An 18,654-nucleotide genomic window follows, 5' to 3' on the forward strand; every position below is an offset into this window, starting at 1 on the left:
AAAAAAAAAAAAAAAAAAGGTAACATGATCCTGACGGTACTAGAAATGGCCTGTATCTGAACTGTATCATTGTCAATATACTGGCTGTGATATCATACTATGGGTTTGCCATTGGGAAAAGGTACATGGGATCTCTGTATTATTTCTTACAACTGCACGCAAATCTATAATTATCTCAAAATAAGATTTTTTTTTTAAAGAGCTCTAATCCAGTTTTTTTTAATGATAATGACAGGTATCCTTATTTTTCCCCGAGTTTAATAAGGATATTTTCATCGTTTCAACATTAATCGTGATGCCATCTGATATAACAAAGATGCAATTAATCCAAATATATCAGCAATCACGATAAATACAAATGGATTAAATTCACATACATTGATAGATGTATTATAGAAGTATCCATCCATTCCTTTCCATTGAGTTTTTTAAAAATCTGCAAAGACAACAGTCAAATGCATATGTAATATTTGTACAAATGAGAGAGGGCAAGTGTGGCAAAATATTAACAACTGATGAATTTCAGTGATGAATATATGAGAGTTCATTGTATTATTCTTATTCTCATAACTTCCAACTTTTATGTTTACATCTTTTCAAAAGAAAATATAAAAATTTTAAAGAGGTAAACTAAAACTCCAGATAATAGCAATGTGGGGCTCATATTCAATGGGTAGTTAAGTTGCTAGGATCCTTGTTGTGTTTAGGAGAAATACAGAAATACTGAATAATTTGATACATTGTTTTAAAATTTTATAGTTAATTATATACATTTAAAATTTAAGGGTAACCAAGACGAATTTTTTAAAAATAGCCCAATTTAAAAGAACTGAAGTTTGTCCAATATGCCAGTAATCACAATAAAGGTAAGTGAATTAAACACACCTGTTCAAAGACAGACTCTCAGATTGGATTTAAAAATACAATCCAGGCCTATATTTAACCTCTCACTCTTACAGGCTACACATAAACTGAAACTATATCCAAAAAATATAAAAATAAAGGACTCTAGAATATCATTTAATATAAAACATACTTGCCCCACGCCAATAAAAAAAGCTGGTATGGCAGAACTAACAGCAGACAAAACAGAATTTAAGGCAAAGAAGATTTCTAGAAATAAAAAGTGACATAACTTATACACATGGTCCGATGTTCTTCCTGAAAGAATTTATCATTTTCCATTTCCAACAGCAAAGTGTGAACAGTATTCCCAACAAGCATTTCAATGTAGGTCAGTATCAATATGTTGTTTATATTTGCAAACTCGATAAGCAAGAAGAAAAAAGAATCTTTTTGTAGTTTAATTTCAAAGCTCATATTCTCTTTAAACACAGCACCAAGCATACAACAGATGTTTTGCAATTAATAGCGGGCTGGCTGCCCAGGAAAGCAGAAACTGGCATTCCTTTCAGAGTCCAGGCGGGCACTCAGCCTCGGGGGCAACGTCCTGGGCGAGGGAGGACCTGCCCCCTCCAGGGCTGAACAAGCAAGAAGTCAGCAGCACCTGCATCACCTGACCAGCAGCCCCAACCCCATGGTCTACATCTGCTCTGAATTAATTCTCAGCAGCTTATTTCACTTCTATACAGCACAGGATTTACTTTCTATACAATCACGAGCAAAGCTGTTCAGTGCCCTAGGCGGCAAACAAGAACAGTTCTTCTATGACCAAGTCTGAAGGACCAATTCCCTTCAATTTCACACAAAACTTTCATTCAAAACTCTTGACTAGGGCTTCCCTGGTGGCGCAGTGCTTGAGAGTCCGCCTGCCGATGCAGGAGACGCGGGTTCGTGCCCCGTTTCGGGAAGATCCCACATGCCGCGGAGCGGCTGGGCCCGTGAGCCATGGCCACTGAGCCTGCGCGTCCGGAGCCTGTGCTCCGCAAATGGGAGAGGCCACAACAGTGAGAGGCCCGCATAACGCAAGAAAAAAAAAAAAAAACAAAAAACAAAAAACTCTTGACTAGAATTAGGTGCAGTTAGCAATTTCCAAAGAAATTGCCGATATATTTTCCCTGGAAACAGAGAAAAAAGAAAACATTTCTATAAAATTTAGTAAAAACTTACTGAAATTGTTAATAAACATTCTTTGAATTTACAATCAAATGACAAACTGATGCCAGGCACTCTGCTAAAGGCTTCCACACTGTGTGCTCTGACCCAATTCTCAGAAACAATCCATTTAGGTGGTATCATTATCCCCATTTTACTGACAGTCAAACTGAGCGCCAGAAAGGTTAAATGACTTGCCCAATGCCAAAAAACCAACAAGAGCACCCATGCCTCAAACCTAGAGTAATGAGCTTACAGAGGTAAGCTCTAATGCAGTCCTGTTATTCATATTACCTTCAGCATGGTTATGACTGAAAATAATAATTCTCATTAACCAGCCTGGATCATTTAGGATACTCTGTGTAATAAAATCTTCAGAAGAAAGCACCCATTATGATTAATATGAGCAGAAATCTCAGATTCGATATTTCTAGTCATGTTCTGGAAAAATTCTTATGCATAGTTACAGCAACAAGCACTTCAGCCAAGAGAAGACAGTTAATCATTCCAAATAATGCTGGATCCAGGTGATATTATTCCGTGACAGACTGGGCTTCTCGTGCACACACTTTTGCTGATACAGCTGCTCTCACCTGATGCTTTAGAAAGGTTTTCTGATTTACGGTTTGAAGTTGAAATTACCCAAGAGTTTTAAAAGCAGTAAGAAAGCCACATGCATTTTACTGTCACCATCTCAAAATTCTGCCTTTCATTTTTGCCTACATTTTTGCCTGAGTTGCTGGAATGTACATATGGCTAAAGAGAAGAAGAAAATAACTCCTTAAAATGGAAAACATCACAAAACTATATGTGATATTTTAAAGTCATGAAGTGAAAACAAAACAACAAAACCCCTTTGGTCTCCATGGTCACTTGCAGGAAAAATAAGTGAAGGAGGCAAGGCAAACACACTGACATTTTTTAGTGTGTTTTTTCCATTTGTTTTCCCTGCCAGAGCTACATCGTATTTACCAGGGTCTGTACACATGCAGAGAAATGAAAACAGACCTTGCCTGCTGCAGGCCAGAAATGAGGTTTCCTTTTATCTGGCACCACGTAGCTTCTAGCTAGAAGCATGCTCCTAATGGAAGCAATCACTCACCAATGGCTTCAGATTTTGTTGTTTTTGTTTTAAAGCACTCACCCCAAAAATCTCTATGAAAGAATACCAGCATCTTCTCAATTTTCAGCAAGGGACTCTTTTTTAAGCAACAAATACATACTTGGCAATTCTGAGCCAGATCACTTTCATTATTTATGGGGTTCTTTCCTCCATTTTTTTTTTATTATGGTAAAAAACACGTAACATAAAATTACCATCTTAATCACTTCTAAGTGTCATTATTAGTGTTTTCAATAAAATAATAGCCCTAAGAATATAAAAAATCCTTTAAAACATTTATCCTTTTTAAGTATCACTGTAAATATTTCTGCTGTCTCAGGAGCAGTGTTGTAAAAGGCATCATGCTTCAGCTACAGCATAAAGGTTTGCCCACTGCAGCTCCCATGGAGTTAATTAAACAAGCACAATTCAGGTGCCTGCCTGGTTATCTGAAGACACGTTTTTCATATGAAATGTGGCACAGATAAATTATATCCACAGATCATTTTTCGAAGTCAATTTTATCCTCACATTTTCCAAATCTTTGGCTAAAATATTATCCAAAAAAAGCAAAATGGCTTTGTGTTTCACCTCTTTTCTCTACTCAGTCTTTTCTTTGAAGAATGGGGGTGGAGGGCCAGGATGTAAAGAGCATTAAGGGGGAGCAGCAAGACTCCTAAATGAACACAAAGAATCAGTAGTTAGCTCTTTGAATAACCTAGAGTTGACATGCTAAAAGGGTCAAGCCTGCAATTTTCGGCTGCAAAAAACAGGTCTATGAAGGTAACATGCAGCAAAAACAAAATAATATTCTGAAAAATGCTCTCACTTCTTTGGGTTCTGTTCAAAGATTTTACGCAAAAACCCCTATATGTGTTTCATTAAGGCTCCTAACTATTAAATGCTAGTTACTCTGAATGGCAAATCAAAATACAAATACAAATCAAAATTCAAAACACATGTTAAAAGAACACCAAATTCTTTGAAGTTGTTCTTGAAGAAGTTCCTGTTGTCCAATTAAAGGAAGTTTTTGTTTCTGTTTTTGGATTTTTGTTTAAGAGGAAGAAGAGGAGGAGGAAGGGGAGGAGGGGGAGGGGAGCAAAAAGAACAATGCAGAGGAAAAGTCTTTTTATTAAAGATCAAGCAGCCAACTCAGATTTAAAATTGAGTTCCATGTACACTGTATCTCAGGAACACCCATTCTGGCATGTCCTAAATTACATGTCATCTCTGGCTGGGAATAATAGGCCAAGCCCAAGAAGAGATGGTAATCAAAGGCACGACAACTACACTCAAGAGAATTTCTCTAGTATCTACCTACAGAATGCAATTAGTCACGTCTAAAAATTGCTTTCAAAAAACGCAGTTCAAAGATTGAGTTTCCTTTTGCTATCCATTCACAATAAAATATTTGTAGAGATTTGAGGTCTTTTGACATAATTATATCAGTTGCAATACATATAATGTCCATTCAATTTTACAAAGTACATTTTAATCAAAGCTACATGTATCTTCTGACCTTTAAGAGACTGGAGACTCAAAATCATTGTTACAACAGTGAGAAACATGATACACGAGCGATCTCTTATCAAACACAAACCTGGTTCTGATTACTTTTTGTATTTGAAGCTGACATAAGTAGTTTGCTCTGTCTGGAAATTTAAAATCAATTCCCAAATGGAAATGGTACTCTTGAGCCCACACCAGAGTAAGTTTCTTTTTCTGCTTGCCCAGTCTTGGTCAAAACCTTAGCACTACTCAACAGCAACTAAAATCTTGAAATCAATTTAAAATCTCTATCCTTGCCAAAACGTTATATCTACAGAGCTGACTCTATAAATAATGATAAGTGATCAGTAAGGTTAAAACTGGACCTTCAACTATCCAATCCTTGGTTTGCATTAAAAAAAAAAAAAAAAGCTTATGGGTTTGTTCACTTTAACTATGAAATCAAATGAAAAATCTGACCTTGTGATGCCCAAATTCATTCAAAATGGTTCTCAGTTTTCTGGTGTTGCTATATGGTTTTGGGGCAGCAACAGCTGGATGGGAGTCCCGCCAGTCGACAGACAAGCGGTGATACCAAAAACGCTCACTCTCCAGAACATGAGCTGATTTAACAGTAGGATCAAAACGATGCACTTCACATCCATCATTGGCCATGCCGACCTCAAAATGGGTATCATCACTTCCCAGCCTATAAAGAAAGAGGATGAAAATCAACAACAAAAAAATATATGGAGCAAAAGTGTTGTATTGACAAAAATGACAGTGCCAAGGTCAATTTTCTTAGTCATATCAAGCCTTCTCCTGTTTTAACATATGGCTGGTTGTACACATTCCATAAACCTTCCTTCACAAAAAGCATTAAAGCTAAAAGCTTCTGGATAAAAGAAAGGAGAGAAATTATGTGCTAAATGCAGACCAGAGAATCACATGTTCAAACATGTAGAAGCATATCAAATTGATTTTTTAAAAAAAGATATAAACTATAGTAGCCATGAAACAAAGAAGACTATCTAGTCGTCTTAAGAGATTTTCTCAGAATATGTCAAAAATATAAGTCTGAGCATCAGTTCCCTTAGGGAGAGGTGCATGGCCATGGTGCTGTGCATGGAGTTTGACTTAAAGACAACAGCTGTTTTCTTAAGAACGGAGTGCATTTTAAAGAGTACAGTTAAAGAAAAAAGGCAGACGTATGTGGTTCTACTGGATCTAGTACTCAAGAAGCAAGAGGTGTATCACCTAAATTCACATCAGCAGGGGGTAGAAATCGTGAATTAATTGTACTTAAGTACCCAGTTAGGTAACACATATTGTGGAATATTCATATAGTTACAAATTTTTAATTTACTCATAAATATTCCTTACTTGGTGATGTAAGATTCATAATTTTGATTAAAGCATCATTTTGAATGAAAAAACATGAAATTAACCGAGAAGATGATTTTTTTAAAAAAATGGTTATTATGACTTTTCTGCCCCAAATACTATAATTAGATGTGCTTAAAGATACCAAAATCCCAGAGTATCTATAATGCATTGGCCAAACCTGAACCCAGGGCAGAAATGCTTCATCCTCTTAGACTCTACTATTACAGACTATTTTATAATTTGGGTAACAATTTAGTTAACTAAAATAAGTCTTCAGTACAGATATCTTAAACATTCTTAATATTCTGTTTGCCTTGTTCTCTTCCTTCACTCCCACTACATTCTTTTAATCTCACTGGACCCATGTCATGTTAGCCCTCTGTTATTCTTCAGCTATAATTCTCTTGACACTTTTGGCTAGAAAAAAATTCAGCACTCTTCTCACAAACATTCCCATTCCTTCTACCCAAGAGATCCTGCTTCCTATTTTCAACCTCCTATTGAACCCACACAGCTCAGACCATTGTAATCTCTATCCAAGCTTTCCCCCAATTTGTTCATTGTCTAATCTGGTGTTGCAGATTGACTTGCAGGCCCTAACTTTTCACCCCTTCATCCACACTACTGCCATGCTCATCACAGATGGAGTGTCCTTTCCTGTTCCTTGATTTTTTGGCTTGGCTATGTGACTTGCTTTTTGGAAGAAAGGGACATGATACCAGTCCTGATCCTAGGCTTCGAGCACTTCAAGAATGAACAATGACTCACTCTTTTGTACTATTATTGTGACAAAAACATACCCTGGATAGCTTGCTGGTCTCAGGAAACTAAAAGACATGAGGAGCAGAGGTGTCCCAGACAATCCACCGGCCTTCTATGAAACACAGAGCTGCCCTTAGCCACCTCAGCCTGAAGTAAAGTCTCTCAGCTGAGCCTGACGTGGATCAACTGAAGCTCAGCTGATCTGCAGACATGTAAGCAACAATAAATAATGGTTTTAAGCTACTGAGTTTTAGAGTGACTTGTTACATAGCAAAAGCTAACTGATAAACCTGGCATTAAATGTATATCTAAGAGTTGCAGTAGATGCTGCAAAGCACTTTTTAGTACACAGATTTCTTTCTTTATAGATCAGAATGTTAGAGAACTCACCTGTCCCAAGAGATTTTTCACTTAATTGAATTTGTTGAAATTTAGGGAATTCCCTGGCAGTCTAATAGTCAGGACTCCACGCTTTCACTGCAAGAGCCTGGGTTCGATCCCTGGTCGGGGAACTAAGATCTTACAAGCCGTGTGGCATGGCCAAAAAAAAAGAATTTTTTGAAATTTAGATGAGCAAAACCTGTGTTATCATGGAAACATGGAACCCAATGGAAAAATGGCAGTTCTGTAGCTTTACTAAGAGAACAAAACACTAGTCAAATAAGTACTCATTAAATATAATTTCCATATAAATTTTCTATGTAAAAAAGTGAATGATTTCTCCATGAATTTTCAAAATATAATTTCAAGAAAACACTTTCCACTGTAAAATATGTATTATTTTAATCAAGCCCTCAGAAATTTTTAAGAATTAACCACATAACAGCTGTGTAACTAGTTTTTTTTAGTAAGGCACTATATTATGTATTGCTATGTTTTCAATTTAAACTAGCTTCTTACAATTAAAAAAATAACAAACACAGAAAAAGTTAAAGTTGTATATAAGTATATAAAACAAAAAGTAAAAGTTTCCTACCGCGAGAATTTTAGCCATCAATTTCCAGAGATAATCAATTAGCAATTTTTTGTGTATCCTTCCAGAGATTTTCTACACATGTACAAGGATTCTCTATTAGAAATACCATAAGTACACATACACATATATAAGTTAATCATTAGATGAAGAGGAACTATTTTGTATGATACACTAAATAACATGAAACTACTGAAATTTGTAAATTCTTTGTTATGCTACTTTTACTAAACAAAATCCGTTTAATCTAAATATATAATATGTACTGTACTGGAAAGTAATAAACTACATTTATTTAATCAAGATCTGTAATTCTTTCATTTATTCAAAATGGTATTGCTACTTCTTCACACTTAGTTTAAATTAGTCAAGTTTGTGGTAGGTGTAAAAAGCAAGAGGAAGAACAAATTTAATATACATAAGTGTTGCAAAAAGTGGCCCAAAGGGGTAAAATCAGGACTCAAATCCAATCCAGGTAGTTCCAAAGCATGTGCTCTTTACACTCTACCTCACTGCAAGTAAGGGTAGGACACAGAATCATGGAAGGAATATTTGTGAACTTAGGGATCTAGGAAATTGTCAGCTACTAGATAGTAAAGCTCCATGAAGTAAAGGGCTGTGTCAATCTTGCTTATTTATGTATCCCTAGTGCTGAGGAGATAGATGAATGATGACAGACAAACCCACAAAATGCTGCACTAAGTAAAAGAAAACTATTAGGTAGGGTCTGGAATTCCCAGAATATACAGTACAATATCCCACACAGCATGGAATGGGCTACATTTCACTGACTTATTCATGTTTATTAATAAATATTTACAGAGCACTTTATATGTTCAAGGCAGTACCCTAGACACCAGAGACAGACAGATAAATTAAATATGATCCTTGATCTGAAACTCAGAAGTAGTAAAGAAGAAAGATTTTTGAACAAATAACTACAATAAACTAAGTAAAAGAAAATTATTTTTTATAGCAAAAATGTATTTAGTCTATAAGGAAACCATTTTCTGCTCTTATTTAACTGGAAAGAGAATTCACTGTAGAAAATTTTACTTTATAGAAATTATCTGTCTATCTGTATCTATATATATACATATATAGATATAGATCATGATCATATGGCTTTTACCTCAAAGTCTAAGACAGTTGTTCCAGTTCCTGCCATCACAACTGCATTCCAGACATCAAGAAAAGTAAAAGGGGAGGTGAAGGTCACATCCTTTCCTCCTAGGCACATGGCCTAGAAATTGCACACATCACTTGCACTCATATCACATTGCTCAAAGCTAGTCATATGGCCACTTGTAGCTGCAAGGAAGGCTAGAATATGCAATCTTTAGCAAGGTGGCCACGTGCCCTGCTAAACTCAGGAGTTCCCTTATCAAAGAAGAATGGAAGAATGAATACTGGGGGACAATTAGCAATTTCTACTATAACCCATTTTTGAAATAGTTAAGCTGTTAATACATATATTCAAAGGTATAAGCCTTCATGAAGACTGTAACCTATCCTTCTATATGGCAGAGAGATAAATTATATAACTCATGCTTATAAATATTATGCTGTATATGTTAATGGAGAGGTTTGAGATCACAAAAACTCTTCAGTACAGAAAGGCCATCAAATATGAGGGATTTGTTGAAGAAATAGGAAGGGGGGCAGATTACAGGACTAAACAGCCAAAGGTAGTAGAATAACAGAGTAACAATTTTTGCCCTCCTCTCCTGATGTCTCAGAAAGCAACAACTAGGATCCCTAAGTGTGGGTGTGCGGGATGTGCACTAAACAACTCTAGGGGGCACCACGCCTAATCACTATAATGATTATGCAGCAGATAAGTAAAGGTTCTTGAGAGAGGAAATGCCTTTCCCATGTTGTATAAAAATGTCCCTTGAACTAGCTACAGTGCTGGCAATTGCATCCCCTTTACTGTTACTGAAGAGTAGAAGGGATGGATGTGGCACTGTTTCAAGTCCTTGGTTATTCTTTTAAAACATTTCTAAGAGTATTAAAGTGACTATCCTTTATGTTCCCTAAGAAGCAAAAGCTCAGAGTATAAACACATGAAGAGATGCTCAAGATCGTTAGCCAGTAGGGAGAAACAAAATAAAACTATAATGAGATACCATTTCACATCTACTAGGATGGCTATAATCAAAAAGACCAATAATAGTAAGTGTTGATGACAATGTGGAGAAATTGAAACCCTCATACATTGCTGGTGGGAGCATAAAATGGTATATAACCAAGAGAAATGAAAACATATGTCCACACAAAAACTCATACATGACTGTTCATAGTATTATTATTCATAGTAGCCAAAAAAGTGGAAACAACCCAAATGTCTATCAGCTGATGAATGAATAAATAAAATGTGGTATATCCATACAATGGAATATTATTTGGCAGTAAAAAGGAATGAAGTACAACACGGATGAACCTTGAAAGCATTATGCTAAGTGAAAAAGCTAGTCAAAATACCACATATTATATGCTTTCATTTATCTGAAATGTCCAGAATAGGTGAATCTATAGAGACAGAAAGTAGATTAGTGGTTGCCTAGGACTGGGAGACAAAGAGCTGAAAGAGGGTTGGAGGGAACTGAGAGTCAGTGCTACCAGGTACAGGCCTTCTTTCTTGCGGTGATGGTAATGTTCTAAAATTGACTGTGGTGACTAGAAACCATTGAATTACCCTTTAAATGGATGAATTGTGTGTTATGTGAATTATATCTCAATTTAAAGCTGTTTAAAAAAATAAAATCAGAGCAGATACAGGCAAAGTTTTTAACTCTCATCACTGAAGACAGAAAGGTTGGAAGAAGTAAGACAGTGTTTTTCCCAGGAGGAGTTTCAGTCGTCCATTCCTCATCCTAGCAGGAACCAGAGAATCTGGCCAAATAATTATCTAAATCTGTAAACTGCCAACTACTAGAGGAGAAATAGGTTTTCCAAAGCATAAATGACATTGAATAGTGGATTAAAATATTTTATAATTATTAATTTTTATTAAATAACATTGTATAAAGTGACAAGACTTCATCTAAAATATATTCTTAACAGGGATGATATCACACCTAAGGGGGCAAAAATTGATTCTTGAGGGCCAAAAAATATCTTCTTGTTTTTATGCCTAAAGCATAGATAATACATATGTTACATAAACAGATATACGGTGTATCTATAGTATTAAAATTTCATGGGGAGAGTGATTAGGAAAAAAATTGTCTAAAAAGGGTCCTTGGGTCCATGATTTTCTGATTCCTCATTCATATAGAATATGAGCTCCTGGGCTTCCCTGGTGGGAAGACTGCCGATGCAGGGGACGCGGGTTCGTGCCCCGGTCCGGGAAGATCCCACATGCCATGGAGGGGCTGGGCACGTGAGCCATGGCCGCTGAGCCTGAGCGTCCGGAGCCTGTGCTCCGCAACGGGAGAGGCCAAAACAGTGAGAGACCCGCGTACTGCAAAAAAAAAAAAGAATATGAGCTCCGGCTGTGCTAATTAAACTATTAAAAGATAAAAATTTTGGCTCTGAAGCTCATTCATTCCTCTTGAAATGCTCAGGGCAACCAGAAGTCCCAGATTTTCTGCTTAAGATTGGCTCTTGTTGCCTAACCATGTATCATGTATCAAATTTTCTTCTGTCTCACATTGAGAATCTGTCTTCAAACCAAATGGTATTAACATGTCAGAGAACTAAAGGAGAGATGAAAAAGATTTACCTATGTATTATCCCTTCTCAAGTTTTCTCTTCTATTCCCACTCCTACCCCTGAAATATAATCTTTGACATGAAGGATAAAAAGATGATTTTCCCAATGCACTTTAGTTACCACCCTCATACCCACCCCATCTCCCCACCATCACCCCTCCACCTCACACACAAAAAGACTTTCAGGGCAGGCCCCATCTAAAGTCGTGCAGTAGACAATATTATCATGTGAACCCACAGCCTCTCCTCACATCTCTTCTCTTTCTCTTTCTCCGTTAACATAACCTTCCTTTTCAGTGCCTTCCCCTATCTTAATTGGTCTATTCTATCCATTTTCAAAATTAAAAATGATCTTCTTTAAATTTTCAACTGAACTTTACTCAGAGTATACTCTCCTAGAAAAATGTCTTTTACATTAACTACAGAATAAAAAGCTTTGATTCTTAGTAAAGAAATTTCAGACATCAGAGAGAAGGTAGAGGTGATGGCTGCTTCAGTTCTTGGGAGTGGAAGAAAGGTAGGACATGGATCAGAAGGAGGGCATTCAGCCTCTGCTTTCTGATCAGTATGTCCTCAGATCCCTTCTTCCTCTCACCCCCAGAAGGCCACCACCCCCCCTCAGCCCCCCGTTGCAGCTTCATTCATTATGCTCAGGATAGGAATGGCTGCCACAGCCCTGAGGTTTGGAGCACATACTGCCTGGATGTGGGCGCCCCGTGACCCACCTGCCACCTGCCCTCCCCACCTATCTCACAGCTATCCCAACACGCCTAAATGCTTGTACCTCAGGACCACCACTTCTTCCCTCAGCATCAATTGAGGTGTTGTCAGTTGGCTATTTACCTGCCCCTGAAGCAAGCAATTCACCTGAGAAGATTCTCAATCCTGAGTAACAGGACAATCAACATAAACATCCACAATCCAAAGCATCCTTTTTGAGGACATAAGAAATATTTTCTTTAGTTTCCAGTTTTCAATTAAGCATTGTTAGGTTTTAAATCAAATGTTGGCACTTAAAATCTATTCATTTCTTTTCCCAGTGGAATTCAACTGCTCCTATCTGCTCTTTACAAAGTTGATTTTGAATAGTGAACATTTAAATGAAAATAAGAAACTACCTTTTTACATGTAATAATCTGAAATCTCACAGCAGAACCACTTCATCTAATGGCTCTGAAGTATAAGGAAAGCAAAAAGGAACGTGAAAAATTTCCCCCAAAACAGCTTTTGCAGCTTTGTTTTACACAGTTGTATGCTTTAAATGAAATTATTCCGGGGTGTAAAATATTAACCAAAACATAAAGGCAGTTTGGAGCAAGAAAATAGGACCAAGCTGAGATCTCTAATTTGCATGTAGTACTATGCCATTATTTCTATGACCTACTTTCATACATTGTTAATATGATATAAAATAAACTTTCGACTGTCCCAAGTTCCCATTCTTTATACAACCTTGCATCATAGCTGGTGGGCTCCCAGAAAAAGAGCTCTGTTCTAATCAACTGGCTGAGCAACTCATTTCCTAATCTTCAGGCTCCTAGTTTAAACCATGGCAGAACCAGCTTCCCTCTTTAGTCTTCTTACCTCAAGCAATCTTTATGTAGCAAATATATATTTAGTGCCTACCGTGTACCACACTCCACTGATATATACCATGGCTCTTCATTTAACCCATAGAAGAATGTCTCCATTATCCCGAAACTTATTTCAAATTTGCTGTTTTTGCTTTTGTTTTAATCCACAATGACTCTAAGAATTCTTGTTTGGTGAAGTTTGACAACGGTTGTGATCCTCTGTGTGTTAGCACCTTTTGGTGGGTCTCCACAGTACCCAAAGGTCAGCTCTGAACCCTTATCATCTAGGATTCTGGGTGGCAGCTGTCACTCATGAGCCTGTAAATCATAGAGGAGATGAAACCTATCGGTGAGGAATAAGCAGAGGACACTTGTGAGGGTCCCCAGTATTTTGTAAAGGACTCCAGGGATCTTGCCTGAGAACCTAACCACACAGCTTCTAGAGTCGATGCAACAGAGTATTCCAAACAAAAATAACCCTCTCCTACCTTTTTTTTGAGACACATATAATTTGCAAATTCTCGGGACTGTTTATATGAATACTGATGCGTTTCGTATATTTTTTATATAATCTCATTATTTTATATTCACCCTTTTACAAAAAGCTCTCTATATCTATGCATACATTTAGGTCATTTTCAGCCTGAATAACTGAATATCAATAACTTCCCACAGTTTTGACAAAATCTCATTATTTTCATAGGAGTTCCCTCTTCTTTCTTTTTACAGTGTAAAAGTACACACAGATTTACCATTGGCATTAAACATAAAATAAACATAAAACATAAAAATCCAACAGTGGCCATTTGTCTTGGGTCACTCATCATAACTGAGTATAAAATTTCTAATATACTCACTGTTCTTTTTTTTTCTAGGTGCATTCTTAATACTTTTCTGTTTCTAATAAGAATGCTCTAATTCTAGCTGAGAATCATCGGCTTCACCAAGAGGATCATCATCATGCTGAAAATGGAAGCTGTCAACTTACTACCAACAGAATGGGAGAGAAAGTGGCCCTGGCCACTGGTGCTCTGCAAGTGCCCACAGTTACATAACAGACAGATGAGTCTGAAAGGATGGCAGGAGAAGAAGCATAGCACCCGTTATACCCTGCAACCATTCATAATTTGTGTTGCTGAAAAAGCCTTGGCTGCCTGCAGGAACGTTTTTTGTTTTCTGCTGTAAAATGTACTTACCCTAAAGAATAGAGGCGGCACTGCTTGTTGTGAATTTGATGACCTAAGCCAAACCTGTCATCAAGACAGACAGACCAGGGCTTTTTTGAAGGGCTGGAGTCAGTAGCCAGGCTGTCTGTGCTCACGTGGTCACACGCGATCTGTAAGGATTGGAAATCAATGTGAATAATTTAAAGCACCGGGTGATAGATGGTAGGTAGAGACTTAACTGCTTTCCCAGTCCCTGAAAACTGAAAAAGGAGAGTTATGTCCTTCTCCACTGCTAACTACTCCCCTCCCCAGGGAATCACAAGACTGCTGTAAAATGCTTGGAGGAATTCCAAATACTAGATTATAAGTAACCTCGTGGAGACTAGAGGCAGGTTTGAAGGGAAGTTAAGAACTGCTATAGCCTTGTGCACGAAGTATAGAGGGGAGAACAAATCAGGAGCAAGGAAGGCAGGGAGGAAAAGTCAGGAAAGCTCTGCAGAGGTGTGTCAGTCTTGGAGGAGGAACAGAAGTTGACTAAAAGGCTGAGACCAAGAAGGGCATTCCAGACATGCAGAACAGTGCTCCCAAACCACAGAGGTCTGTTACCCACAGCATTCCTATTAGAAGTTGTGAGATATGACCAAGAGCATAGATCTTCGAAGGATACAAGATTATCTACTCTTTATCTCAGGCAGATAAGGTCGGGCCACCATGGTCTGACCAAGCATGTGTTAACCAAGGTAAACAGCTTGGGGTCAAGAGAGACTAATGCATAGTTCCTACTAACAAGACAGTCCTCTCTGTGATACACTGGTCCATTGAAATTCCTCCTGGGGGGAAAGGGCAAGAGCCCCAGCCAGGAAGGAGGTTTTCCAGAGCTAGCCAAAGCAACTCTCTTAACTCATCCATCAAAATTAGATAAGAAAACCAAAAGGAACATGTATCTAAGTCAAGTGGAAGGAAGCCAGTCTCTAATTTCAAATGCACATTAAGTAAACATAATTAGTGAGGAATTCTGACTTGTGTTTGAGGCTGGCACAGTGTGCACAACTGAGGCTGTTGGAACCAAAGAAAACAAGTTCTGTGGCCAAGGTATTTATTTTACTGAGCAACAGTATTTCCGCCTAATCCCTCAAAACTCTCACAGTCGTCATGATGCTCCATGAATCAGGCAGCAGCTCTTGCTGTCACATCACAGACAACACACCACTCCAGATGCAAAGGATGTTTTGAGGTTCATTGCTTTAATGCATTGGAAAACATAACGGGACAATTTTCTTCTTAAGAAGTACTCCAGACTTGCCCAATCCTTTTATTTAACTGATTTTCCAAAATGTTAATCTGAAAAGGGCATATGACATGGAGCCAGCATCTCCCTTATTGCTGTAATCTAGGGCTGACCTGGCAAAATTATCCTAGCACTATCTATCAGTGACTGAGAGAGAGCCTTCTGCTAGAATCTGGACATTTTATAGGAAAGCTTAAAAAGTGAAATCCTAAATATTTATCTGCTCTTTTCTTTTGATGAAATAAAAACTCACATTTTAAGGCAAGAAAAATTTAAACATGAAATTTTATAACCCACCACATGCCTTCTATGTGCAGACATCTTTGGTGAACTTTATGTACAATGCAAATACATCTTTCCCCTTAAAGATAGAGACTGGTGCAGAACAGACTGGGTCAGATGACCTGGGGAGATACTGGGCCTCAACTAATGGAAATTCTTAGCTTAAATACTTACTTAGGACCTTATTAATGTCACTAGCTATATTACTTGTAGTCTGCCTATTTTGCAAGATAATTGTTTCTTGTAGTACTACCATATGTGTGAAGGAGCCTTCAATAAAATTAATGATGATTAGATGACTTGAAACAACTGACCAAATATACAGTCCTGTAAGATCAAAGATTGTAATAGTGTAACTTTGGAAATGGAAGCAACAAGAGCAAGCATTTCCTAGACCATAACAGACTAGAAAGACAGATGGTCCAGAGGCTTTTGACTATACTTAACAGGGCCAAGTCCAGTAATAGCACATTAAGTAGCCTATCAAAGAAATCCTTGACTAACCTGGGAATGAGAATTCCTAGTGCCGTGAGACAAATTGATCATGAAATGCCTCCCAAACCTTGGTCAGAATTAAGACCAAAAGGGAGGGGATTGTAGAATAAAGAATGTTGCCCACCACCTAGTTCTACAAGAATCTCATTAGTCACTGCAGTCACTGACCTACAGTACACCCTGAAAGGAATTCAGGGCAAAAATCAGGATGAGACATTCTGTGCTCTGGAAAAACCGGCAGAATAGGCCTGCAGATAGTTAGATATTTTCAGGGGAAAATGTATGAATCCTGTTTCTTGCATCTGCCCATACTTAGAAAAGCACTATAACTATTAACTAAGATACCTGTTCCTTGCTATTAATAGTAACTTTCTACGAAGATGTATTATTGATTGCATGGACCCCTTTGTCAAAATCATGTATCTAATAACCTCCCCCCTAACCTCCTTAGAGCAGTCCTCAGAGCTGAGAGACCATCTCCCAGGTAATAATCCTCAGTTTGGCCTGAATAAAATTTTCCATTTCTTTCTCAGATTCACTATTGATTAATTTTTGTCAATATCCTCAACCCAGTATCTTGCTCTCAATACTTCTCTATCCACAACCATGGTTTAAAGAAAAAAGTGATAATAGAAAATGGAACTGAATCTTCTCTCAAGCAACTAGTACAGAACACACTTATTAACTGGATCCATCAACATGTTAATTTGTATAATTCATTTCCTATGATTCTACCACAAATAAATGGAAATTATGCCTCTGCCTGCCCACTTCTTGCCTCCACTCACCCACCCAAAGGAGAAGCTGCTAACCTAATTAGTCAAAGCTCAATGTTCATCTGGCTGGTTTTCACTAGTAGGTAGATTATGATGCCTTCAACCTTCACTGGAACTTGGTTCCACACCCTGGCCCCTGCAGGCAGTTGGTTAAGCCCAGGCAGTTTGGTTGGCCCCAAAGACGTGCCTGGATCTCTTAAGACTGAACCTTTTGTTCTAGGGCAGCTTCCTGGGGATATTTTTATTAAAGTGGTATGATTATTTATTTATTTATTAAAATGGTATGATGATTTGCTATTGTTTCTTTGTATGTACTCTCCCTAAGAGCCTCCAAAAGACAGATCAGGAGACTGACATTTTCAGGTACTTGTTCATAGTACCCTCCCAACACCATTTAAACCTAACTCTAGCCTCTCCCGCTGCGTTTCTCAAGGTGTGGCCCACCTACATTCTGATGGATGTGGGAGTACTTAAAAATGCAAATTCTTGAGTCCCACTCCATTCTATAAAATCAGAATCTTTGAGGCCAATGCACGTGAACACACATTTTAATAAGCTCCCCCAGGTGATTGTTACGCAGGTGGTCCTGTGAGTTTCCTGGCAGCCTTTTGTAAAGTCCCACTGAAATGTTCCAGCCTGGCCTCACCTGTGCCTTAGCAAATTAAGGGAAGAGGCTACACTTGGGCCAGAGCTTTCAACTGAAAACAGCAGCCTCTCCAACCTCACCCCTAGCAAAGGGCCAGAGAGGCGGCCCCTACAATTAACCAGAGGCCCCCAAGAGTCCGCTAAGTATTAATGGTCAAGATAGAGGACTTTGAGGTTCAGCTGCTCCTCCACTGAACCTTGAGGAGTGGGGTTTTATTCTATTAAAGTTAACACTTTAAGCATTTCTTCTTCTTCCACAGACTTCATCTTGCACAGCTATCCCTACTGGAAAAACATTCTTTTCCATTCAATCTCTGCTAATGTTCCCCTTTCCTCTCCTAGCTCAAAAATAGAACACATAGGTTTTTCCATTTTAACCATTTATTAGCCATCTCATTTATACACATTAGCTTTTGAAAACAACTAGGAGTAAGGACTCAGTAAAATTCAGCTCCTAAAAATTAATTAAATATTGATTTTTCAAACTTTCTTGTTAAGATTTATGGCCAGGGCTTCAATGAACTCTCTTGTGGGCAAAATCAGCGAGGGCAGTAACTCCTAGCTAAGCTCTAACTCAGGTAATTATGGGTTTTTTTCTCCCTCTCTCTAATTCCCCTTGTAATTTTAGCCATATAAACAGAATTAAGCCTGGACAAAGGAAAATAGACTCCAGGAAAAAATGTTTTCTGAAATGCTTTTTAGTTATTTAACTTGAAGGGATCTAATTTATTTTCATTTCATTTTGTATCCTGAACAGCATTTCCGCCAACCCATAAGTAGAATCTGGCAAAGGGAGGCCTTAAATTTTGGGGACTTGGCAAGAATTACTTCAATAATCAAACTGTATGTTAATGAAATACATTATTTTGAAAGGTAAAATATCAAGCAAAGAGTTGTATTTTTGTTGCTTTTATCCCAGTTTGTGTGTGTGTGCATGTGTGTGTAG

The 18,654-nt window shown here is 37.8% G+C and overlaps 1 protein-coding gene across 1 annotated transcript in view; it reads right to left on the reverse strand.

The window, feature by feature from the left end:
* METTL24 (methyltransferase like 24) overlaps positions 1-18,654 on the reverse strand; it is a 110,743-nt gene that overhangs the window by 54,968 nt on the left and 37,121 nt on the right. Inside the window, exons 3-4 of the mRNA XM_007450100.1 lie at positions 14,253-14,392; positions 5,126-5,354 (exon numbers count right to left, since the gene is read on the reverse strand). Coding sequence (XP_007450162.1) covers positions 5,126-5,354; positions 14,253-14,392 — 369 coding nt within the window. The remainder of the gene's footprint in view (positions 1-5,125; positions 5,355-14,252; positions 14,393-18,654) is intronic.

The sequence above is a fragment of the Lipotes vexillifer genome, unplaced genomic scaffold, assembly GCF_000442215.2.
Source record: "Lipotes vexillifer unplaced genomic scaffold, Lipotes_vexillifer_v1.1 scaffold1238, whole genome shotgun sequence".
Lineage (NCBI taxonomy): Eukaryota > Metazoa > Chordata > Mammalia > Artiodactyla > Lipotidae > Lipotes > Lipotes vexillifer.